Source organism: Columba livia, chromosome 3 (genome assembly GCF_036013475.1).
Source record: "Columba livia isolate bColLiv1 breed racing homer chromosome 3, bColLiv1.pat.W.v2, whole genome shotgun sequence".
NCBI lineage: Eukaryota > Metazoa > Chordata > Aves > Columbiformes > Columbidae > Columba > Columba livia.
The window spans coordinates 64,792,951-64,819,715 of record NC_088604.1 but is presented as its reverse complement, the minus strand read 5'-3'; the positions used below and the strand labels follow the sequence as shown (position 1 = coordinate 64,819,715).

Sequence of the window (26,765 nt, the reverse complement as noted above, 5' to 3'; positions counted from 1 at the left end):
TCTGTGGAGTCATGTTTTTGCTCCATGTCTCCCTTTTTGTGGTATGATACATATTACAGATACATAATTCAAACAGAAATGGTATTTGACATAACGGAATAAAACTATTTTCAACTTATGTAAAAAACCCACTTGTATAAACTCAAGAACCTCTTTTCAAAATCACTGCTGTTGAACTGATAGTATGTTTCTGCTCTAGTCTATCTGTACTTTGTTGTGTGTGGTTGAAATGTCATAGTAATAATCAGTTCATCTTACAAAGTTAGTGAAATATACTTTCTAATACTTGGTAGAGAAACCAAACTCTGCAATATTAAAGTATTAGCAAGGTATAACTAACTGGCCTTGGCTTCTGTTTCTTGCTTCCTTTGTTTACCTTGTTATTGGTTGAGTTTAGAAACTCAAGACAAGTTTCTCAATAATTAAAATTATCAAGGTACTCCTGTACTTACAATATCAGAGACTTTGCTGCGTTTTCCACATAGGAAGGATGTATTTACTCTTCAAGCCTAGAAATAGTGTTGAGTGTCTATTGCAATATATTTACTGAAATATCAGAGGAAAATTCATTCCCAGGTTGATGATTTGTTGTTCTGATAGTGAATTTTATAGTGCCTCTGTATGTAATTTTACCCTTTTTTATTAACTGAATAAACAGTAGGAAAAATGTAAGGAAGGAACAGTTAGTATAGTTCAAACTGGTTTTGGTTTTGCATGTGTTTGGTGTGGTGGTTTGGGTTTGTTGTGGTGGTGGTGGTGGTGGTTTTTTTTTAATAGAAGTAGTATAGTCTGCTCTTATTTTATTGGAACTCCTTTGCTTTTGACAAAAGTAGAAAAAGATACCTGAAAAGGGCTGGCAGGAAAAACTGGGTGCTGATTAGTCTTCCAATTAGTCATAAAGTGCTTGTACCATAGCTCGTATCGTACCTTTCCTGACTGTTGTCACTAGGCAAACAGATTGTGGAGATCCTTTCAGTCTGACACAGAGTTTTTTCTGGGCTTGTAGGTAATAGTGTAACAGTGGGTTTATCTTTTACATAATGATTTATGAAAATTTTAAACTTGAAATCTTTATTTCCTGTTTGCCAGCAAAATTATGGGCTTCTTTATGAAATACAGACAAATCCATATTCCTTGCCCCAAGACTATCGCAGTATAAATCCCTCAGCTCATACATTCATGCGTGCATCACTAGTTAACGCTGGTAGCGTTGGTCCAGTTAAGCTCAGTGGCTCTACTCACATGATTAAAATTTAAGAATGTGTAGCAGTTTGTAGAGTTGGAACCTGAATAACATGCAATGGAAATAAATAAAGATGTGGGTGGGAAAGATGTATAGAAAAGGTTGAAGGTTTTGCTGAGTTTGTAGGGAGGGCATCTTTGGAAATGTATGCATTTCAACTGGGACTGGCTTCCTGGTTTTATTTAGAATATAAACTTTAATAAATTATAAGACCTATATAGCAAGTACTTTGAATTCATGTATTTCATGAAGCCAGCTGTAATGTGCACTGCTCTACATTGTGTTTCTGCCCTGTTCATGTGCTGAATTTCTTTCCTACTCCTTTTATATTACTGCACTTGAGAGAGTTTTCACTTGCTAGTTGGAACAGAAGCTGAAGGGTATCTTTAGGAAAGCACAGTCAAGCAGACATAATAAATTTTGAAAGGCATAAAAACCTACCTCCCAATTGAGGGAGGTAAAGATTTACGATACATCATAGGAAGATTTTTTTCTTTTTTTTTTTAAATAGAGGAAAAATCTTCCGGCTTTGCGAAGCTTTTCTTACTGTAAAGCACTGAAAGAACCACTTGCAATGTAACAAGTTGTTTTCTTTTTGACTTGGAAGATAACCAGATATAGGCAACAGAGTAGAAGAGGCAATGCTTTTAAATAAGTGCTTGTCTAGGTTTTTTTTTTTTTTCTTCTGATGCACAGAATGGTTATGTTGGATGCTAATTCTTTGATTACATGCCTTTTCTTCTGGAGAGACATTCAGATATGCTGCATTGAATCAGCTGCTCTTTGCTCAAGGGCGCAGGTCCTCAGTGAAGTGCTTCCCGGGAAGAAGAGCAAACATTGGTGAAGCAAATGAGCCTTTAGGTGAAGACAGGATCTAGTGCTGTGTCTTGTGTGCCTGGTGATGTGGGGTTCTAAAATTAGCTGGTTTGTAAGGGTCCTCAGTCGACAGCTTCCTTCAGAAAAATCCAACACCCCTCCCCCACCCCCAAATACCACTAACCCAAAATGTTAAAAAAAATATTTTAAAACACTCCCAAATTTCCAAGCTAAACAGAATATATATCCTCAAGTTTGAAGACAGCTTTTTCTCTTAGATTGGTAATTTAATGACATTCACCACATATCGGAGCTGTTGAGAGAATTGGATTATGAAGATTTGTAGATGGCTTTAAACAACATAGTCTATTAATTTATTTTACCTTTCTAACATTTGTGTTACTTTGAAATCTTTCTTTTTAAAGAGCTGTTATATTTTATCATAAAGCATTCCTGCTTTCACTGCAAAAGGGTATTTATTACTGCTTCTCTTCTGGGTGAAATGTGATGACATCATCTTTTTCTATCTATTTTAAATGTAGTAAAAGGGGTAGGTTTTGCAAGCACACTGCTGTGTGTGATGAGAGGAAGAAAACAGGTGGACATTAGAAGTGTTTTGTTAATGGGATCTTACCCAAAAGAGATTTCTCTTACTGTAATTTCATATAGAAATGTACTCGTTGAAGTGTGAGTTGCCAATTTCACCTTTTAAATTCCTGAATAGGGCTGTCAATGCTATTTCCTTCCTTGGTGATACTTTTTTATAGACCTTTGAAGGTATTTGTGGCAACTATATTTGTGTGGGTTGTTTGGCTATCATTACTGTTTTGAATGTTGATCTTAGTTTTGATTCACAAATGTTTTGCAGCTTTCTTAGATTATTACATTTCTTCAAACATTGTGATCTTGGCAAGTAAATAGTAGCACATGCCATAGTTCTTTATTTTACCTATTTTCTGTAAAGAGTCTTGATAAACTGAGGAGACCTCATTTATTTTTACCTCTGGACATGAAAGAAAAGCTGAGTAGAAGCTGAAGGACTAGACTGAAAAAGCACGAATTACTTAATGTTGGGGGGGTTTGGTTTTTAAATTGGTGTTTGCTTTTAATTGTCAGTGCTCCTATTCTCTCCTTTTCATCTTCCCCACTCGATGCCCCGCCCACCCTTTCCACCCTCCCCAATTTCTGTGCTGAATATTTAAAGCAGAGGTCACTTCAGCACCGTGTGTTGTTTAAAATATGCTGCAACTGAACTGCTAAATGGAACAACAGCATCAGCATAAAATGCGGAGATTGTATTAGGTCTGAGAGGATGGAAGTGTGCATAGGTTATCAATAAATACTCAAATCAAAGTGAGCTTACTCTATAGATGTATTTTTTTCATAGTGAACTAACAGTGTTTTGAGCTCCAGTCCCCTTGTCATCACAGAGTAATAATCCCAGTTCGTGCTGTTTGTGTTTTCTCCTTTTCTTTCTTCTAACTCCCATAGCACAGCTTTTTCAATCCAGCATTCACTGCACATGTTCCAGTCATGAGGTTACAAAGCTGACATTGCAGTCTCAGCAGAGGTTATCTCTTTAAAATTCCCTAAAATTCCCCTTTGGCACATCCAGTTTGGCAGCTGGGTTTCTGTAGGAAACTGATGGAGCCACCCCCTCCCCTTATGTCCTCTATAAAAATAGAAATCTATTAAACCTCTGGCCAGAAGGGCAGATGGGTAAGTACTCCCTCCAAAGCAGACAGTGCTGCTTCCTAAGCTTTTCTCCCTAGTTTTGTACTCTCCAGAAAATCAGATTTATATACTTCAGACCCGACTAAGTGGTGAAAATATCTGCTTTTAAAATTAAAATGTAACTTGCCCATTGTCTGTCAGGACATATGAAGTCTGTCCTATGGACGGTATATACCGCTGCTGAGAAATATTGACCTGTTGTTTGAAATATTTTAAGTAGCTATGCAACTGCAAAATCAGCAGCTTAGTTTAATCTTAGAAGTTCACGCCTGAACAATGCTGTAGCTGGTAAAGTAGAACTGGTACTTGGAGAAAGATTTGCCAAACCAAATGGGAGGCTTAAATATCTAACTACCAACATAGAAAAGTGATCACTGACCTAATAATATTCAAGAACTAATCTAAGTGGGCATTGTCCACTTGCATTTTCATGCAAATAATGTCCCTGAAATGTATTAGTTATTGGTTTCTGCTCCCTGCAAGGAAAGAAGGGAGAGGGAATTGTGTGTGTTTCCCCTCCCTGCATCACTACTTTCCCTTTGGGTGTCTTTCTGGGCAAGAGCTGGAATGACTGCTTTCCCGCTTAAAGTGGGTTAAATTTTATGGCAGAATTTAAGCATCTGAGTTTGAGGAGCCCTTAAAAGCGAGTGTCCTTCCTGAAAGACAAGAAGAGAGGCTCCTTTTTGTAGCTTCACTTTGGGCTGCACCTTTCTCGTGGCACTTGTATCTTAGATGTCTCTGCGTGTTCTTTTCTGTGGAGAACTGGAAGCTGTTGCTTTGCATATGAGGTGCTTTTTTGGAAAGTAAGAATTGTGGATTTGGATGCATAGGATGAGGAGAGTCCAGGAAAACCAAAAGCAAATACTCTGCATTTCCAGCAGAAGCCAAAGCCAACCCCAGTGGTAGCTGCAGTGCCACTTCTCTTGCATCACCTCTGGTTTGGTTCATCGGACCATGTTGAGTTGTCTCTGTGCGCTAAACCACCAGAAGGCTGTCCCTTAATCTGCTGGTTTAGTCTGGTGGAATGGCTTGGTAGAGGATCGGACCAGCTATGGAGGACTGACAGGTTGGGTGAAGAGAGAAGCCAGTGGGACTTCTGGAGCAGCAGTTGCATTGGCTTGGAGCTGTAGGTCAGCCATCGTGGTGCTCTAGCCTCTGGAGCATTATACAAAAGCTGAACAGCCCCCCCAGTGTCCTTTCTTTCCAGAAGAGGCAATCTTCCTTTTGTGGTGCCTGCTATCAGGAGACCCCTTCGTTCCCCAGCCCCTTCAGCCTGTGGAGGTTGCTGCTGGGCAGTTGTGGGGCAGGAACCACTCAGCGGAGCAGATGAGGAGCTCAGCTGCATTTTTGCATGGAGCATTTCCTGTAGAACAGCTTTGAACGGCTCCCTTCTGAAAACATGCGCTTTTTCCATCACCTTTGGAAGAGCTTAGCTCTTTCTTGGCCTCTTTGGAGAACTGCAACAGCAACTGCTATTTTGACTCCCTGTGCCTGGTGCTTGTGATCTCTCCTGGAGTACTGTGACCCCTAGATAGGCTCTTCTCATCTCCTTGTTGATGGTCAACAGGAAGTGACTACATACACCTGATGCTAAATCTCCTGAGAGTTGCATAGAGCATTGCGTTTTCTCACTTTAAGTTACCAGTTCTGTTTTCTTGATTTTATTGAGGAAAATCTTTGCTAACATGGCCTCACTATTTAACCATCTTTGATTCAGGCTGAAGCCCTTTTCTTTTTATGTTGTTTTTTAATGCAGTGAACTGTCTACTTTCTTGTTATGTGTAAAATTTTTGCCATTCCTAGTTCACCCACCTCTTATTTTTTAAGAACTTCATGTGTGCTTGTCATAGGAAACAATAAAAATAATCTTCTCTTTATCTTCTTTTGTCCACTGGAGTTTTTTGAGGGGGAAACAAAACAAAACAAAACACAACCCCAACAATAACACCCTAAATTGTTCTAATAAACTAAACAATGCAGGAATCTGCATGTTTTTCACCAGCCTGGGTGGGAAAGCATAATACATCACATTAGCACTTGCAGTATACTTCAGTGCAAAGTCAGATGGTTTTACTTAGGTTTCCCATCTCCACCACATGTGTAGTGGCAGCTTCTTGACAGTATTTTGTAGGGAGAGGTGAGAAAGCAGAGGACTGAATATTCACAGAAGGCGTGTGGGGAGCTGCCGTTACCTTGGGAGGGGGATGAGGAAAGTGCAGGGTCCTTACCTGTGTGCACACATCCTTCAGCACCTTCCTGAGCAACCTGAAGTCTGGACCCCTTTTGTGCTTCGTGCTCCAAGACAAAGTCTACCTGGGACACAAACTCAGTTTCTGGCTCCTCTGTTACTTTTGGCAAAATGTGCTGCACCAGGCAGCTCCTTCTGTTCTTTACAGTCTGGGTGTCTTGGAATAAAAAAGATAAAGTTGATTTAAAACAAAAAAACAACCAACCAACCAAAACCCCCCAAAACTGCACAAAAACAAACCCAGAAAGATATCCCTGTAATGCAGCTGTTTTGTCAAAAGACTTCCCTCTAGACTTTACAGTTTTGGAGGTATTGAATGTTCCTGATGGATCCTTTAAAGTGTCTTAAAGTGCATAATTGGGGCACTTGAACATAAAACTACAATTATACACTTGTGTGTTAATTTTGTGTACAGATAGATATTACTTCAGTCTGCCCATAAATGAGAAATAAGTATTTTATTGTGAGCGGAAGAACTTGTTTTGTGAATGCTTAGGCAAAATAAGCGTTCAGATAATAGCCCAAAACACCCAGACTTGAGGGGGAAGGGAAGTTCAAGCTTTCAAGAAAGGAAAGGAGCCTGCATGGATATACCAGAGATGCTTGGATGCTTTGAAAGAATAGTAGGTATTATAAAGATTAACTGATGAAGCACAATTAAGTTAAGTTGCAATATTAATTAAGGAAAAAAAGAATTCTTGTAGATTGGCAGAATGAATGAGCTTGATGGTTGGTTTTTTGTAAGTTTTTAAGGGGGCTATTTTTGAATTAATCAAAACAGGTCATTTTTAATAAGTGATGTTACGACTATAAAGGTTCTTGTTTGTTTTTCTGTTCCATTTTGAGGATAATGTTATGTGAACTGGATTATCTGTATTCAGATACTTACATTTAGCAGATGTTTCCAAGGCTTACTTGTGACTGATATGAGGAATAATTTACAATAATCATCTTATTGTGAGTCTAATATAATTGTAATTATTTAAGAAATTATGATGGGCTATATGGTTTCAGCCAAGAATTTGTAAGATCGATGTCTTTGATGTTTCTGTCCAGGTTCTTTTGATGTTTTCCAGTGCTAAGTAATAGGTCAAATTGAATAATAGGAATGGAGTAATTCAGGGATCTAAACTCTGTGACTACAAGGGGTTTGAAACTTTTCTTTTAACAATACTTGCAGCCGTATTTGAAGTTATAGATGTATTATAGTTTGTAAGATAGTGTTCAGACCATTATGTAAGTGCTCTTACTTAAGAGGTTGACTTGTCTTTTTATCTGTTCTCAATAGAGAAAGGGATGGAAAAGCCAGCACGGAAAAGATAAACATCTTCCTCTCTCTCTTTTTTTTTAATTGCTGACACTGTTCAAACTTTTCGAAAAAAGCAGGGGGTTGAATTTTTTTTTTTTTATTTTAAGCAAGCATAAGTACTCCAGAGTATTTGCCTATGTCTGTAGGATTGCTGTTGTTGAGGGACTGTACCACAGGAATGGGATCCTGATCTTAGGCAGTCAATATGTTGCAGCATAGCATTATGCCAGGCTGGTAGAGATGTAATCAAATTTTCTTATCCACTTGGTTCAGCCAGTTGTTTTGTTTGCCTCACGATTCCATGCTTAGGGGAATTTTTAGTGTCCAGACGAAAAGTATGATTTTGATCCTGCTGTAGTAGAAGGAACTAGCAGAATTTGGACTGTTCAAATGACTACATTTGTCACAGAAATTGCTGAACCTAAATGATAGCTGTGGGAGGTCATGCCTTTTTCTTTTATGTGTTGACCTCTTATGTTGTGGATACTATTTGGGGATTGAAATCCATAATGAGAACACAAAGAGCTGTAAATCTGTTCTCCTCCTGTATGTGCAGGGAGAGTTTTTTCGTTATAAAAAGTGTGATATCTCTTAGAAAAGCGAAGGACTGGAACTGGAGGGTGACTTGCTGTGTAACAGCAACCAACTGCTCTGCTGTGCCAGGGGACAGAGCTGGGGGGCTGACTCAAAGCAGCGATCTCATTAAATGTGTTCTGGGCCAAAACCAGAGGGCTTCTCTGTTCAACACCAGAAACTGGGTGTGCCCCTTGGCTGTTAACTTCGTACCGAGACACTAAACTGAAGTATGTTTAGCCCCTGCTCAAGCAGGACCATGGAGAGCTGGTTGTCCAGGACCATGTTCAAGCAGTTTTTGTATATCTCCAAGGATGGAAACTCCACAGCCTCTTTGGGCAACCTGTCCCAGTGCTCAGTCACCCTCACAGTGCAAAAGTATTTTTCTGATGGTCTGAGGGAACCTAGTGTGTTTCAGTTAGTGTTTATTGTCTTTGCTCCTGTCAGTGGACGCCACTGAAAAGATCCTGGCTCCATCCTCTGTGTTCCCTCCCTTCAGGTATTTAAATGCATTGACAGGATCCCCTGAGCCTTCTCTTCTTCAGGCTGAACAGCCACAGCTCTCTCAGCCTCTCCTCATATGTGAGGTGCACTAGCCCGTTAAATAATTTTTGTGGCCTTTCATTAGACTCACTCCACTATGTGCATGTCTCTCTAGTACTGGGAAGCCCAGAACTGGACACAGTGCTATGGTCTGGCTTCAGCAGTGCTGAGCCCAAGAACCTCCCTTGACCTGCTGGCAGCACATTGTCTAATGCAGCCCAGGATACCATTAACCCCCTTTGTGGGAAGGGCATGCGGCTGGCTCGTGTGCAATTTGGTGTCCACCAGGATCCCATGGTCCTTTTCTGCCAAGCTGCTTTCCAGCTGGGTGGCCTCTACAGTATGTTGGTGCACAGGGTTGTTACTCCCCAGGTGAAGACAAGAGAAGAAAAGGAGTGAAGAAGGAAGAAGAGAAGCAGCTGTCGGGGTGAGAGTGTGAGCACCATGAAGGGCTATGAACCCAATAGTCTGGTGGAACTGAGGAGATTTGGGTGGGAGGAGGAGAAGGGCATGGCTTGCTCGAGAGTACATTGTAGAAGATATTTTATATTCTTCTCTTGTCATTTTTAAGAGGTACAGTGAAGGGTTCTGAATGGTCTCAAATGATACAGCTTTCACATCAAACTTAGGAATGGTAAAGACAATCAAGATTGGTACCTTTGGAGGAGCACATGAATGAATTAAAAAGCACCCTTCTCTCTTGAAAGAGACCAGAAGAGAGAAGGAAAGCTTAAAGATGTATAAGATTTTGGGGAAGCAATGGTAAACAGGGTATGTGTATGTTCTGCCTTTTCTCACTACTGCAGTTAAATAATGAAGTTTGCATTTCTTCCAGCCACCAAGATGGTGTGCCAGAAGAAATGTAGAGTGAAAGCTATTTTACAGAGAGATTTTTCTGTCTCCAGTAGTTAAGTGTTGGGAGTCTCTCTGTGCATAAATGCATAAAAATGGAGGATTACTTATGTGGTTAGATTACCTGCTATTCAGACTCAACCTATAGCTTTCATTTGTGTCCCTTGCTTTGGAAGGTTTGAATGGCACTGCAAAATGTGTCTGAAGAAAAAATGTTTATATGTGTGTATTTTCTTCATCGTATTTTATTTTAACCACCATTTCAGAAATAGTGGTCAAAGCTGTTACCAATTTCCTGGAGAAAAACTGGCAAATACAGGATTTGGGGACCAAGGACTGTTGTGCAGTCCATTCATAGACACACACAGGAAGTGCTCTGTGATAAATGATTTGTTATGATTAAAAATCAGGTTAAATACAGGCTTTTACATTTTTTTTCTTTAAGTGATGGCTGGCATTTCGCAGGTGGGTTTCATGCTGTTCGTGCAGTGGGGGGTAAGGTGTCCTGTGTGCATTTTACTGAAACGCCAACCATTGGAGACACCATAGGGATCAGGTGAAGCTTCCATTGGTTGTGGCAGTTCTGGTCTGCTGTTTCTTACCTTGGTTTGTAAAATGGAAATCAAATCATTAAGCAGATTACATGATCCCTTATAATTGTTTTGATCACTTTTAAAAAGGAAAGGAAGGCAGAGTATAAGAATAGATATCTTATCTGACTCATCATTTAAGTGTGTCTTTATATACAGGCACTGTGATTTCTCTCTATTTTTAATTTGATATATCAAAATAGCTCTTCTGAAAATAATTCTGTTGCAGATTCTCAGTCATCTCTATGGTGTTGGTCTGAGTGCATGGATATAACAATATGAAAATCTTTTACTGGAGATTATCATATTTTCATTCTTTAAGGAAGGACCAAATGTTGCATTAGTTCAAACCATAATACAGTGTACAAATCAACACTATCAGGCTCTTGTGTAGGAAAAATTTCTTCCTATTGTTTCTAGTCTCAGCTGTTTACCTCTCCCTTGAAACTAATTTTAGCTCATCTAAAACATGCAAATTTTTTATTTTGTTTGTTTGCTGTTTTTAGGGGAAGGTGGGAGTTGGAGGTGGTTGCAATATTGTCATAGATTTAGCATTTACAGCAGAGGTAGTTTTCATCAATTTCTGACAAGGGAATCAAAGTGTTCTTTTTTGGAAGGAGAGATATTGCTTTTCCTTATAAATGACTGACTATTTTGTGGTAGTAGTCTTTATTTATTTGGCTCTCATCATGAAGAATAGCAAACTTATTCAAAATCTCAGTACATCAAAAATATGTCAATACATAAAACATAAGTACTATTCCATACTACAGTCTATGCAAAAAACTATGTTAATAAGATGTGAAGGTTGCACAGCTAAGAAGTCAGAAAACATAAATGATAAGATTCTAGCAGCCACATTAACTGAGCTACATTTCACATCTGCGATATTTTATGAAATGCCTTTGACAACATAAATCAGAAAGAGAAGGTGCTATATATGTGCAACATGACTCAGTTAATGTTGCTTTTGGAACCTTAACATCTATATTTTCTGACTGGAGAGTTTTTTAATCGTGTAGTCTTACTGGTTTTTTACATTCTATTTTTTATAGTTTCTCTTTTTTTAAAGAGAGAAAAATTGCATGTAGTAATAATGGGTTGGTTCATGTTGCTTTTGTTTTAAGCTACAGTAAAAGGCAGTATATAGAGAGCACCTCGTGACAGGTATATATTTGATGCCATATACATTGCACTGATAACTGCTGTGCACTTTTTGAAGAAAAGGGGACTACGGGCTTGTGCCCAAAGTCCTGTCCTTTCTGTCCTGCACGTTACCAGGAGCACCGGGTATGACTGCATTGCAGACTGCAGCATGTTGCAAAGACACTCGAGATACCTTTTTAAGTGCACTGGCCTGTGTACAAGAAGCAGTCTGTCTACGAGAGCGTGCATCTCACTCTGACCTAGTTCACCCTTCCGTGGAGCTCGGCAGATGAGCCCAGCACAGCTTTTGGTGTGGGCTCCTTCCAACATCCGAGCTAGTTTGCAGATCTGTGTACTGCACTGCAGTCCTCAGCGTAGACACACATTTAATGGCTCTGCAAAATCCACTACCTTGCACGTTCTGGAATGGGGATTATTGTGCTGTGACACAGAAACATGCTTTTCATCCTTTTGCTTCCTTGCTCTGGGTCACAGGGTGGACCAGTATCAGGCCCAGTGTTAATATTTTAAAGGCTCTTAATAGGATTTTAAAGTTCACACTTGAGTGTAAAGGCAAGCAGTCTAGCAAAGACAGTAACACAGGTGAACGTTGTGACCCATATACTGTCAAAAGGTCAAAAAAATAAGTGATAAGAAGTTATAGAATGTATTAATATAATGCCTTAGCATCAGGATTCCTGATTTATCTCTGATTAATAGCCTTGACATTAATACCCAGCTTTTTACTTGGTTTCCGCTTAGATTTTCTTTTTCTGTTGTTCATTGAGAAGGACGTGTACCCTTCGTTAAGACTGTGGGTGCACAAGCACATTGGGGTTGGACATGGTGAATTTGAGAAAGGAAACCATACTGCACCATCTGCAATAGAATCTTTACTGCTGCTGAATGTGTGCCAAAGGATTTCCCTATGCTGTATAAGCATGTTATATATTCTTTCTGTAATCCAGCTAAATGTGAACTTGAACGTTCTAGATATGAACCAATTTTTTTTTTTTTTTTTTTTAAATATGTTCAAGTCAGAGGGTTACTTTTCCCTTATAATTTTCCATTAAAAAGTATGGAGAAATGCATGGTTGAATTTTTTGGGGGAAAATACTTATGGTTTGGAAGAAGTCTGGCTTTGGAAATCTAAGTAGTAAGGAGTAGATGTTTTAGAAAATCACAAGAGTTTTACTTGAATGTTTGGGAACTGTATGACAGCTTTCCTTATAGTTATTACTGAAGTGACCACTGTAAAATTAAAATAATTATAATTAAATTTTGCTAAGTCAGAGGTGTCAGACTCATTTTCACTGGGGGGCCACATCAGCCTCGCGGTTGCTTTCAAAGGGTCAAATGTAATTTTAGTACTGTATAAATGTAGTAGTTATAAATGTATGCTGCATATAAATGTACACTGTATAAATGTAAGAGTAGTTATAAATGTAAACGGTATGGCAGCCCCCAGTGAAAATGAGTTTGACACCCCTGGTCTATGTCTTGTTGACTGCAAGAATGTGCTGTTTTACTCCAGGTGTGAAGTACCAGGTGATGCTGTTGGGGTGGGTTTTTTTGTTTGGGTTGGGTTGGGTTTGGTGGTGTTTTGTTTTGTTTATTTGCTTGTTTTTTCTTCCTTTCCTGGGAATCTCACTCTACATTTTGTATTCCAATTTGATGTAATTACAGTGTTATAGTTGCTAGGGAAGTGGATTGTTACTGATGGTTACATTTCTGGAGGTGGTACTTGTATCATTGTGTTGAGCTCTGTTTCCCTGTCTGCCCTACTTTTGGAGCATGGAGTAGATTGCAGGGAGAAGCAATGACCAATGTTGCCAGGACTCTGCTCCATGTAGTGAGCATGTCATGGTGACTGGCATGTTCAGGTGGGTCCCAAGTGACTTGGCAGGGCTTTTTGTGACAGGGGGCATGTAAAGTTTCTTCCATTATTGACCAGATCTAGCCATTAGGATGGTTTAAAAGTGCAGTAGCTGCATATCGCTGGTATTTTTAGTGTACCTATGCTAACGTGCTAATTCTGTTGCATTTTAATTTTAAAAAATATTATAATGACTGTAATGCTGTCTAATGATCCTTCTCCTTTGACACTAACTATGGATTATGCGTGCAAAAATTGCTTAAAACTTCCATTACTATCAAGGTATTACCTGGACAAAGAATGTCTGCCACAAGACCCCTTGTTCAAGCAAGAATTAAAGATAATGGGCTAAGTTATAGGTTTAATTGGATTTCTCCCACCTTTTCATTACAGCTGCCAGTTTTGTTCCTCTTTTATTCTCACCCTGCCTTTGTTAGCGGTCAGAGTGGTCTCATCACTGATGATCCATCATACTTCTCCCAAAATAATGCTGTTTGTATTGTGCAAGTCAGGAGGCAAAGTGATTATTGCAGTTTCTGTGCTTGCTTAGAGATAGATTCAAACTTTGGTCTCTTCTCTCTTGAACTGTCCCAAGAGTGTGGGTTACCACACGCATGCTGAAGTTTCCCAAATTTGCATCTCCTGCGTTGTGTAGCTGCAAAGAATGTGGGTGTAAGGCAGAAAGGGAGGGAGGGTTTTACCTTATGAAAAAAGAGGATGCTTGGGTCATTCACTTCAAGCATTGTAAGTAATTGGCTTCAGATTTGTTTTGTTCTGGGGAGGTTTTAATTAAGCTTTTTTATATGCTGTTTAATAAACATTTGTCCATAAGCGGTATCTTGTGATCCCCATCAGTAAAGCAGGAGGATTAATTTGCATGTTGTTGTTTGTTATTTATTTAAATAGCCACAGAAATTACACTGAGTGTTCGGCTAAGGCAGTGATGATGGGTCTCTGCACTGAAAGGTATAGCATCTGAAAGTACATGTACCATCAGGATTATTGTTGTGGTTTTGTTGAGTTTGTTTGTTTGTTTTGTTTGGGAGAATATGGAGGAAAGTAATGACTGATACATAAGGTCAGAAGAAGAGCCCCGTACCTTGTTTTTACACCAGTGTCTGGAAGCAGATTGCTAGGGAAAACCTTCACAAAATTGAAGCAGTCTCCCAGCTTCTGACAATCAAGGTGTTATTGCCTCTTCACGTTGCTTACATGTGTTACTTAGCACCTTGCACACTAAATTTTCAGTGCTGTCTCACAGGACACAAACATATGTTGCAAAGAGGGGGTTAGAACAAAGGCACAGCCGAATCAGGCCAGATCAAGGATTCACAGAGCCCTCTATCTTCTCCAGCTGAGGCTTTAATTGGACACCTAGAGAAGAGCCAGAGTGTGGTACTTCCCCCAAGAAGTGTGTGGTACTTCCCCCAATACTCTCTGAGCCTCCAGCTGTTTTCAGTTCAGGGACTTCCTGGGCCAGATGTGGCTCTATTTATTGGGTAACCCTCAGAGGATGTATCTTTTGTGAATTTGTCCAGTCTTTACTTGAGCCCACATAAGCTTTCAGCTTTCAAAATATAATTTGTCAGGAAGTTTCAAACATTTCCTACCTTTGTGACTAGAGAACTTATGTCTCTCTTGTTTCAAAGTTTTCTTCTACTAGCTTGTACCATTTAATGCCTCCTAATTGTTGCATTGGACAAAATGGTTTTGTAGCTTTCTGTCGTATTCCTACTTCCTGGCATCTTTTCCATACTTAAAGGGTTATAGTTTCTTTGTATGGAAACTGTTCCACACCTTTGATAATTCTTATTGCATTTCTCTGAACCTTTCTGTTTGACCCTCCCTAGAAAGTTCAAGAAGTCTAAAGAGAGGGATTTTCCTTCAGAAAAGCTGTGTTAATATTTCCCAATTCTGATCTTCGTTCTTGTCTGCCCTGATTTATCCACAACAATCATCAGTCCTTTACAGTCTTAAATTACTCAAATCTCTGCTTTTTATTTTTATAAAGCCATACTCAAATTCTTACGCATCAAGGCAGCTCCAGGTTAGAGGCTGTGTTCTGTCATTAGTAATTCAGCTGTTTCTTTCTTGGATTTGCTCAGACCTTTGGGGTGATGCTGTATGGTCTTTAGCATTTCTTACCATTCATCTGTCAGTTTGTTCCATGAATAGTCTCATCAGATTCAGACACATTCATCGAGTCCCTCACAAAGGAGGACTCCAGCATGGGAACCTCCCAAGATTTTTCCAAAGTGCACACTGGTGCAAGAAAATTGTTAAGCTTCTATGTCATGGCCCTGTTTTCTCTGAATCTCCTTTTATACCGTGAGCATCACTTAGCACTTGAGATTCTCTGGCAGAACTCCTGCTCCTGATGTGTTTGAAGAAATGATATATTACTCATTTGATTCCCTTTCCTAGCTGTTTCTCCAGTTCTTTCTGGCCTGCCTCATTACATTTGAAGTGCCAGAGTTTACAGTCTTCTCTGTTTTCCTCATTTGTACTTGGTGTCGGCTTACTGAAAGATGCCTTTTTGCTTCTAGAAACCTGCGATGAGCCATGCTGATGTTCCTTTGCTCTTTCTGAATAGGTGGTGAATATTGGTTCTGTGCTTTCCATGTGATTGTTGTTGAGCATCTTTGATGCTGCCAGTCAGATTTTATTTCTCGTAGCTGTCTGTTAGAGCTTTTAACAAGCTATCTCCTTTTATGTAGTTACACTTTTTGAAGTTAAGCACAACAGTAGTAGATTCCTTGGTCGTCTTTGTTCCTGTAGGGATGCTCAAGTTACCTGTGTTGTGGTCACTTACGTGTAGTGATTCTGTAGGATGTAGAAGCAGATGATTCCTGCTGCTCAGGACTGAGCCAAAGGCGGCGGCTCCTTGTGCAGGTTGCCTGCCCAGCAGCTCCGTGGAACAACCGTTGTCAGTTCTCTGATACTTCGGATCCCTGTGTCATAGTCTGCTTGCTCACTCTATGTGGAGGACTTGAAATCTGCCCCTGTACAACCTCGTGCCGTGCCTTTGCTGCTCAGGCTCTCTGTGCTGCAGGCAGCATTGCCGTGGTCTGGCCGTGCCTGCTGGTCCCAGCGATCGCCCTTCCTGACCTAACCAAGCTCCAGAGCTCTGCTGCTTGGTGAGGTGCAGTTTGGATTTGTTCTTAAATTCTTATGTACCATGTAACGTTACTTCATCGTCAGCTGTCTTTCCTATGTATTTGTATCCTAGGATGTTGCAAAATAGCAACTCACAAATTGTCTCCCTTCTACCAGATTTTTGATATGACTAATGCTAATGCTTTTCTTTGAGGCTTGATGTTCCAGTGTTCCAGTTTTAATTCTACTTTAATTCTCCCCTTTGTGTACAAGGCAGTGTATTGTTGAATTTTCTTCTTGCCTACCCTATTTACTCTGCAGTCATCTGTGTGTCTGTTTTCATTCTTGGATTCTTCTCAACATCTTCACTTGATGACGCAGAATCTCCATGTCTTCATTTGTTATAGAAATGCCATGCTTTTTAACCATGTGTTCTTCTAATCCCCTCTCTTAGCTTAAAATATCACTTTCTTGATCTGTAGGTACCAGCAATCCGGCTTCTGTATTCAGGTGAGCTCCAGCCCTCCTGCACAAGTGTCTTTATTCTAGAAATACTCCGGTTCCTGATAAATCTGATCTTTTGCTTTGTCACCATCCTGTCAACCAGGCATTCAAATGATCTTTTTATTCTTTTTGGAAGCCTGTATTTTGCTGTCAGAATATCTTTCCTTCCTACCGTTACTGGGACCCAGATGGACCACAACATAGGTTTCTCCTCAGCATTTCCTAGGAACCGGTCCAGGCTCTGTGACCTTTGCAGCTGACGGGCAAATCACCATGTGGTCTTCTGTCAGATCCCAGACTCCAGCTGTCTGTTTGCTTGATGATATTCCAACGCACCCTTTTTAGTTTGCATTATAACGGCCTCATTTATGCATCAGCAGGGAGAGGGCATTTGTCAGAAAGGCTTGTTTTGGTCACAGAAACATCTCACTGCTTGCAAAATGATGGTGAAGGAAGTGGAAGCGCAAGCGAAGCGAACAAGTGCAAGAAGTGGGGTTGGAGCGCTGACCTTACAAGTTAGCAAGAAGTAGGACCAGCAGCTTCTGGGAGAAGTACCAGGAGCAGATCAAGGTGTCTTAGTAAAAACAACCAAAACAAGGGTTTAAATTTGACTTTGTATTATTATCATCACCTAGTCAGTATTACTGAACGAATGTAGTAAGTTAACTTCAGGTAGAACAGGTGTGTGTTTACATATTGAGTAAACAGATTTATCAGTGTATCAGAAACTCAGTGGGAACAGTTCAGAGATCAAAGCATTTCAGATGTCAGATATACTCCGGTATGTGAGACATTTGCTCAGGGCAGGGATGTGCAGGACCAGCAGGAGGTCTGTTCTAGAAGGGAGAAGGCCTGTGTTGCATCTGTCATTCGTCTGAAATGGTACTAAATACCAGTGTTTGGGGGAAGGCATGGGTACCTAAAATTTGGGCAATCTATACACAATATCAGGAGTTTCTTGAAAATGTACACTTTTGAATATCTCAAGAAAATGTCAGTGTCTATTGATACAAGGCTTACAGACTAAACTGATGCTGAAAATTCCTATGACACTGTAGTTGACTTGCTTTTGCTAATAAGTGAAATTTTCAGTGTGTGTGGGTTCTCGGTATATGACATGTGCTGATTTGTCCATTAATAGGCCCTGTAACAGCTAATTTTGTGTTGCACTGCTGTTTTGTTTTCATTTAAAAAAAAAAAAAATGTTATTAAAGAAGAGAGAGAGACAGAACTTGACAAAACCAACAGCCTGCCCAAGCCCAAGTTTTTTGTGTAAGGCTTAAACACATAATTGTTGAAAACCTGAGGGTTGTGGGCAAAACATTTCACAAAATTTAGTGCTTTAGTGCTTTATTGCTCCGATATATATATATATATATATATATATATTTATTTATTTTATTTTATTTTATTTTTTTTTTTTTTTTTTAAAAGGGCATTTCTCTTTCCATGTCTGTTTTAGAGTTGTCCTTTTTTTCCACAATTCTACTTTTGGGTCAGTGCCATTAGAATGATTCCTGTGTCGATTTGCTTCAGTAGCATGCCCATGGATAGCAAACATTTAAAATGGCCACTCTTGTATTTTAAGGCTTGGCATTATGGGATCGTGATGTTCAGAAGCACAGCATTTTCCTTAGAAGCTCTTCCTGAAAAGAGTAACTATAGAGAGCGCTCGGGCTGGCAACTCCTGCTTGGGCGAGAGGATCTGAAGAGCTTGTGTGAACTGAACAGAAGAGCGGGACTGTTGGGTCGGGTGTGTAGCTGAGGGATTCCAGTTGGGTTGCCATACAGATGTGACACAGCTGGATTTCATGTCCTCCTGCCTCAACTCATGTGTTTGCTTTGCTTGGCTCTTCCAACAGATTCCGCCCCAGTACGGCCAGCAAGGTGTGAGTGGCTACTGCCAGCAGGGCCAGCAGCCCTACTACAACCAGCAGCCCCAGCATCTGCCGCCCCAGGCACAGTATCTGTCGCAGGCGCAGCAGAGGTACCAGGCTCAGCAGGTAAGCGCCTTCCTCTGCTACCGACAATTCCCGTGGAGCTGGGTGTGTAAAAATTGGTCTGTGTGACATGAACAAAACCCACCTGACCTATTCCTGAGAACGGTGTTAAAAACAAAATTGAATAAACACGGAGTCAGACAACATCCGTCTGAAAAGTCTTTTGGGATAGACACACAAGTACATCTGCACACGCTTTCAGGCTTTCTTTTATATCAACTTTTTGAGTAAAGCCAGTGTAAATACCCCAGCAACTATTAATTCTGCTTTTAGAAAGAAGTAACGGTATCTTGATCAGATATTAGTGGAGGCTGGAGATTTTCCTTGCTTTTGTTTGGTTTTATTTCCCCCTCACAAGACAGACATCATTGAGAGCTCATGCATCTAATGTGGTCACTACTATTTTGTTTTTCCTGTTAGTTCATTTGAGTGTAGATAACTTAAAGGCATTCTGAATCTGCTTTGTGAAGATAGGTTCTTAAGAGGCATTTTAAATTGATATTACAGCTATTAATTTGAATGTTGTCAGTTTGTACATCCAGTTAGTGAGACTACGTAATTCAAAATCCATTGCTGTTCTTGAATTGTGCTTTATATGTTAGCCATTAACGTTAATTTAAAGTGATTTTGTTTTTAACTAAGATCAGAAGTGATATTGTATGGGTCTGCTTCCCAGAGCTTGAGAAACATCCACATTTTAGATACTGAGCAAAATGGATGTGCAGAGCTGATGCAGCTGAACATGTAGGTTCAGTTCTATCTGCAGTCTCAGCTCTGTTAATCACAGAGAGGTGATCTGGAAATGGAAGGATGAAACTAAAGCATACTGGCCATCCTGGGAAATCTAACCAAAGTGAGTTGCTGAAGACTGGGTATTAGTGGAAGCATCAGTGCTTGCTGCAAATCACGGGGGAATTTTGTCAGGCATGGCTGATTAACATTTTGGGATAATGCTGGTGTGATGTAGAAATCCTAGCTTGGAATAAAAATAGTGTGTAAAATAAACTAACAAAAGATGCTGTAAGTAGCAATGATACAGGAGGCTCCCCTCCTTTGATTTTAAAATAAAGCTATGATAATTTCACTGCGTAATTACATGTTAATTTTTCTTCATCTACATTTTAAAATTCCATTGAGAATGAACTTTTTTCATTAAAATGCTGGATGCTTTATGAAATAGAATTCTTAATTGTATCTATGATATTCTTGTAAATGTCACCACTTTCCATCTTTTGGATTATGTGTAACTGTGACTTAAAGATTGCAGTTGTGTCTTTAAATTTAATTTTTTTGCCTTTTTGCTTTGGCATTAAATGCTTGATTTTTCTATTACTTGAAAATAGTGTTCATAAGCATCTTGATGAAGTCTTAGCAGATAAAGTCCTAGTAATACAGCCTATGAGATAGAAGACACACAGCTGCTCCAATGTCTACATATCACAGGTTGTGAAACTGAAATTTTTTTTGCTTCCTCGGACACCTCGTCATATTTTTAAATCCTGACAGTTGAATGGATTTTAGTTTAAAAAAATATACAAAACACACCAACTATACAGGACTTAGGAAGTAACAAGATACTGATTTATCTGTTGATACCTGTTCCAATTACATAATTCGCTATCATAGCCAGTAAAGTGGAGGTTTGTAAGTGAGGGGTATCATAAAAGAGGATGAAGGCAAAATGAGAGTAAAGCCTTCCATATATTATGGACTTCAGAGAACTGAGATGAAGAGAAAGGCAGGAACAGATTCACTAGTAGAAGATATCAGCCTTGATGTAGCCAAATTTCTTTGAGGATTTGAGGGTACATTTGAACAAGTGTCTAACTCCAGGCTCCAAGGGTGATACAGACATTTCAAGGTCAATAGTCATTTTTGCCTGAATCTGCAAATTCAGATGATACATTAGGTGGTCACCAACACAGCCTTGCGGCTGGTGATCCTTACTGTGAGAATCTCACCTGAAATTCTTTGTGGTTTCTTAAGGGCTGGTTGGTTATCCTGTTCTTCAGTAGTGGTCAACCTCTTAAGTTTTCAACTCTGATGCCACCTTTTGAATTATACAGGCTTTTCCTGGAGTATTTGTGTGTAGATGGGACTATTTCATATAAATAATAAGTAGTCTTTAAGACTTTGAGGCTTGCTCCTTTTTCCCATATCCAGATTGGTTCCACGGCTGCTCTTCCCCTTGTCTCAAGAAGGGTCATCAGGTGAACACCTCCTCTCTAATGTTGCTCTGTTAAACCTCACCACTTTGTTCTTTCCCATTCTTTGGGAACTGCTAATATAGAAGAAAAATTACCAACACAAGAAGTTCAAGTCTATACTTTTGACACTTCAGCATCAGTGTTCTTTCTCTGTTGCTGATGCACAGTAGTGTTACTGTCAAGTGGTAACCAGTGCACAATACAAAATTAATACTAGCATGAAAAAAACCTTGGGAGTGGATGTCAAATTCTGCTGCTGAGAAAAATTAAAGCTGTCCTTATTTAAGCATAAATGTCTCTGCTTATATGAGACTGACTATCTTTTGAAAATAATTTGTAAATTAGAGTTTACTTGACATAAAATTTTTGCAAGAAAGATAGGAATAGGTATTTGTATAGTTTTAGGAGTTTTAAGTGTAGGCTTCTCAGTGATTTGGCATCTTTTGCCTACTGTATTTTCTCTGTTTCCCTTTTAGATTTATGTCAATCTACTTGTTTTGGAGATTATTAAGTCAAAAGTAGTGTTTATTCTGGATGGATGATGGACTTTTTCTTGCCACTAGTTTCTTTTAATGTAAAACCCTGTAGTGTGATGTGCTGGGTATTCTGTTATGGGAAGGAAACATATGAAATTTCATAGGGATAATGTTTTATTTTTGCTCTTTCAGACATAATGTGAGTGAGCTTCTGCAGTCAGGTATAACTCTTAGTGTTGTGCCTTGGAACTGGTACTCATTTTTATTTCCCATGTATTGTGGAAGTGTGAAGCCATTCCTCCTTTTCCTTGCCTCGCTTGAATTCAATATGCAGTCTTGTCAATAAAAGTAAACAGATAATTTCTGGGGCTGTTCCAGTGACTTGTGACTTTCCATTCTTCTAATAAGCTTAGAGGAGAAGGAGGAGAATGGGATTTATTTGAATGTTTGAACTGTAAGTTGTTTAGATCTTTGTTAAATTGATTGCATGGTGGGCAGAAAAGGAGTTTCATAAGAGGTGATTTGATAGTGATACTGGCACGGTTTACTATAGAGCCATATTGCAAGGCAGCATCAGTCATCCCCTCTTCATATCAGGAGCCTGCTGTGTAAAAACCATTAAAGGAAGAGCTTTGTTTTAAGCAAATTTATTGCTGTAGCAGATTCATTGATCATTAGATATTGCCAGTAGATGTAGATAACTCTTTTAAAAAAACAAAACCAAACCAAAACACTCTTCTTTATACCTTTACTGCTCTTTAAAAGAAAAAAAAAGGGAGAAAGAAAGATGTGCTACAGTACTAGTGTTGCCCTTGGCAGGGTTTTTCATCTTGAAATGGCATATAAATGAATAAATGCTTCAGTTGTTTTTGCAGTTTTAAATCTTTTGCCATAAGTAGAAGTGATATTTTGCTCAAGAATGTCATGTAATTGCAAACTTAAACTGTCATCACTAAACATTATTTTGTTAAGATAGTGTGATGTATATTTTGGGTTATTATGCTTTCCAACTGGCTTTTAAACAGCCATGTTTATATATTTTCTTGTTTTATGTAGCATGTGTTCATATGTATCAAGAGACGATCGTGCCTTTGAGGTTTAATGTGTTATTTTATGAGTTGGGACCATATCGCTTTTTGACAGATGAAATGGATCTGGGAAATAATTATGTTCTAACTCTTAGTTAAACAAACAAAAGTCATTTTATTCTATACCTGCTTCTGTAAACCTGAAGTCATCTTTTGTTTTAAGTATTCCTGGAAATTTTTCTGCTTGCAGGTTTCCAGAAGAGAGTGGGATTATGCTGGAGTGTTGATCCCTTTTCTCATGTGCAGGCATGGGATTCAAAGGGGAAAAAAGTGTGGTGGGGCACACGTGTGCACTTTTCTGGGGCATCAGTTCTTCTGGTTAACAGTGTTTATCACAAAATTCCTGTGTGGTTACCATTATTCCCTTTGAATGCCTGAAAGGAACAGACAAGTAGTTCAGGCTTAGTCTGTAGTCTGGTTTTATTTAAAAGGAGAAAATGTTTTGTAAACAAGCAAACAAACAAAACTCCCTCTCGCTGTCAGGGTTGACTACAATGTTCTAAAAGCTGGCCAAAACCTTGTTTTCCACACCAGTATAATACCTCACCTACTGATTATGACAAGGATTTTTTCAACCCAAATTGTCATTAGACAAAGCAGAATAACTAGTGGTGGTTGTGTGGTGGTGGTGTTGGTTGTGTGTGGAGGTTTGGGGTTTTTGTCTGTTTGTTTTTCCCTGAGAGTGGGCCAGGGGGACAAATGCAGTTCGGGTCAGTAAGAATATGTTAAGTGTTTTAGTAGTCCCAGGTAGAAAGGCCTCCCAGGCAGGAGGGCAGCAGAGGTGGGGGACATGCCTGGTGGTGCCTTGGGTGGCCTCTCCAGGTGGACATCCAGGGACCACCTAGGCTCCTGCAAGGGGCTGTGGTTTCTCTCTGGCTCCCTGAACTTGAATCAATGGAAGCCATAAATTCCAGATTTCTTGCTGAGCTGGTGACAGTGGTTTGAGCTAGTCTTAGTTGCAAGCTTGAGAGGATGGTGGCTCTGAGAATGTTCTTGTGAAGACATCTGTTTCTAGCATTGAGTCAGTGCAAGGTAGGGCAGATAAAACATTCCCCAATTTGAAACAGTCTTTGAAAATGTGAACAACATGTGAAACTAATTAATCTGTTTTCATGTCCAAGCTGTATGACTGTCATGAAAACAGAACAAATTGTATTGTGGCAAAATGCATCAAATTATTAAAGTGATTTTGGTACAATGAGGATAAAGTGTTGTTTTTGAATTTGATGCGAGCTGCTGAAGTTCTTTTAAGAGTATAATAAGCAGCATGTTAATTAACGCTGTCAAGCTGTTTTGGGGTGTAACACTGTACAAAAATACTGTTGTTGTAAGTTAGGAATAGTTGCGTTACATGCAAATAATGAATTCATTAGTAATACAGACAGTCCTCAGTGAGTTGAAATATAAGTTTTATACCTCAGTGCAATTATTCTTTTTAATAAAATCTTCATTCCAAAGTAACTAGTAACTGGCACAGAATTAGCAGTTGGCTGTACTGTAGTTCAGTCTCCTGCAAAATTTAATTTAAACTTTTTTTAGAATATACAGGGCCTTGCAAGTAGTGTATAACTGCTCACGGCTTAAAGTTGTAATAAAAATTGTTTCTCCTTCTGCACTTCTAACTCGTGTGTCTCTAATTTTCTGACATTAGGTGAGTAGTTGCCCTTAGTATTTATCATGTTATGAACCACAGGAAATCTGGGAAAGAACAAGCTTCTGTGTTAATCTGACATTTGCTGCCAGGCACATAGGAAAGCATTCTTTGTGGAAGTTGCCTCTTGAAGTTCTATGGGAACTCATCATCAAATTTAATGTTCAGAAGAGATGGTTAACCTGCCATCATTGGCAGTGGCCGACACCACCCTTCTTGTGTACCATAAATTCTTCATGGCTTCCATCTCAGCAGGGGTGCCTAGTGCCCAGTGTGTATTCACACTGTCGTGAAATGCTGGTCTTGTTTTTAGGTAGAAGTGATTATTTTCTTGCCTGGGTAAAGAGGTAGAAGTGATTCCTTTAAACCATTCAACCTCAAATTCATGGCACTGAGAACTTCTGCTTTGATGGGTGCTTGTTTGTTGGCTTTTGGAAGCCAGGGCTGCTTGTATGTAGTGAGCAGAGAAATGCCTGACAACAAAACATCTAGGTGGAAAACCTCACGGACAAGCCACCAGTGACCAGCACCTCTGAAGGGCATTTGTCACCTTACCTTGCTGAACACAGAAGTGATTTAAAAGCAAATGAACTGTTGAAATACTTAGGGACTGTACTGATCTTGTAAACAAAACTGATTTCGAGCCTTTCTTAAAGGTGTGATGATTTCAGGAAGGGCAGATGAGGTTTGGACCTGTGTAGGTTCAATGAATACTTAAGCGATTGAAGTCTTTGCCTGCTAGATTTCTGCTTTTGTGAAGTCTTACTTCATAATCAAGATGCTACTATAATAGCAAATAAGTGTTAAGCGTATGGCTGTTTATCTCTGTGGCAGAGGTTACTCAGCTCAGGAGTTCAGTGAAAACGTGACTCCCGTTATGCCACATCATCTCCCAGTAGCAGGAAGGAACAGCTGGTTGTTGTCCATTTGGGGAATGCTCTGTTTGCTCAGCATTGCTTACATCATTCCAGGAAATGTGTCGAACCTTTGTCTTTTTCCCTCAGTGATTTATATCTGTATTTATAAGATTATAATAGGTGCTAGCTTGTCAGACACGGAGAATGATCTTCCTGAGCCAAGTAGCTGGCAGGAATAGAGTCAGGCAGAAAAAGCAAGGATAATTGTCTGTAAACTCACACCTGAGCACAAACATAAAATTGAGGGCATAGCATGGAGCAGCACTCACAGCAGCGCAGGCTTCTTCTTGCTGCAGGCGTGTTGACCAAACCCAAAAATCCTCGCTCGGATTTTGAGAAGAATTTCTCTGCCTTGTTATTTTAAAGTGACTGTTTACAGACACAGCGACTGATTTAGCCAAATAAAAATCAACTACAGACTATCCCTGGCGATATTTAAAAGACACAGATGAGGTTCTTAGGGGCATGGTTTAGAAGTGGACTTGGCAGTGTTAGCTTAATGGTTGGACTCGATGATCTTAAAGGTCTTTTTCCAACCAAAAAGGGTTTATTATTCTATTAGGTCTGAAACCTTTAAAGCTAGTATGTGTAGTTACCCCTTACCTGTATCTGTCTTTTTAGTAACTTGGATTTGTGAAGCCATACTACTGGGAAAAGAAATATTTTATCTTGCAAAGCAGTACTACTGTTTATATATAAAATGTAGCAAACTTCTTTATGCTTCCATTTTATAATCTTCCAAAGGGCTGTCAGTGAAAGTATTTGTTTGCTTCTGCGTTGTCTTAACAATTGTATGGCATCTTCAGTTTCAAGTTCCCTCATTGTAGTTAAGAAACATTTTCCCAGTCTGTGTGTTCTTATGCTGTGTTGATCTGTTAATGGTTTTCTGCAGAAAATAGGCTTTTCGGATTGCAGCTCAAAGGAGAAATTTTGAAGGTCGCCTTTCTTCTCCCAAGAAAGCAGCAAGTGCAGCTCCTCAGGCATCTGCTGCTGACAGGGTTTGATGGTATCTGGCTGGGTAGTTGGAGGAGATGGGTCAGCGCACACTGCAAACCTGTTCATGGCCACCTGTATACCCTGCTGGGTTTTAATTTTTAATTTTAATTTTTAGCCCCCGTTTTTGTATTAGATCATTGCAAACCTAGTAGACATACCACAGCTTGTAAGATGAGCAATGCAGAAATGCTGGAGCCCTGATGAGTTATTTCATGTGCTGAAATGAAGTTAGTGTACCGTATCATAAAGAAACTCTGGCAGTGAGAGCCTCCTTTCTGCTAAATTGGAAAGAGAGAAAATTTAGTCCTGAGAGAAAAAAGGAAGTCCTGTTTTGCTCCTTCATTTTTAAGTGGTCAGTTATGGACGTGCAGTCAGTTTGTAGATTCAGCAGGCAGTGTCCCACATCTGTAGCAAAAATCTCTGCAAAGCATTCCAGTGCAAAAGGTGGTGATGCAGATAATTTTTTTCAAAATGAAAACTTCGGTATTTATAAGTTAGTAATCCTGAAAGGGAACATTTTTCTTCTCAACTGCAGAAACTACGTAGAATCTATCCTGGGTTTACTATGTTATGCTCAGAGAAAAGTCTTTTTAATGAGTTTAGAAGTTCAGTAAGACACGTGTTCAAATGCATTTCTCAAAGTTCTCAAATCAGTGGTTTGGCTTTGATCCACAAAGTATCGTTACTGTTGTTGATACGATGGTGGTATTATTTAAAGTTCCTAAATTCTGACTTCTCTCAGTACGTAAATCACAGAAGGTTAATTAAAGCAGTTCTTTATTTTGCGATTGCTTGGGAATATTAACCTCACAAAGCCTGCATTAAATCAGTGAACTGATAGAATTGCATTTGCTTTATAAAATAACTCTACAAGAGCAAAGACAAAGCCATTTATAGTTC

The 26,765-nt window shown here is 39.4% G+C and overlaps 1 protein-coding gene across 10 annotated transcripts in view; it reads left to right on the top strand.

The window, feature by feature from the left end:
• ARID1B (AT-rich interaction domain 1B) overlaps window positions 1-26,765 on the top strand; it is a 327,313-nt gene that overhangs the window by 63,596 nt on the left and 236,952 nt on the right. For 8 of the 10 annotated variants that reach the window (XM_065057320.1, XM_065057325.1, XM_065057316.1 and 5 more), the window contains exon 3: window positions 18,393-18,533. The exons of the other annotated variants lie outside the window; for them this stretch is intronic. In XM_065057320.1, the coding sequence (XP_064913392.1) occupies window positions 18,393-18,533 (141 nt within the window). The remainder of the gene's footprint in view (window positions 1-18,392; window positions 18,534-26,765) is intronic. 10 annotated transcript variants of the gene reach the window in all.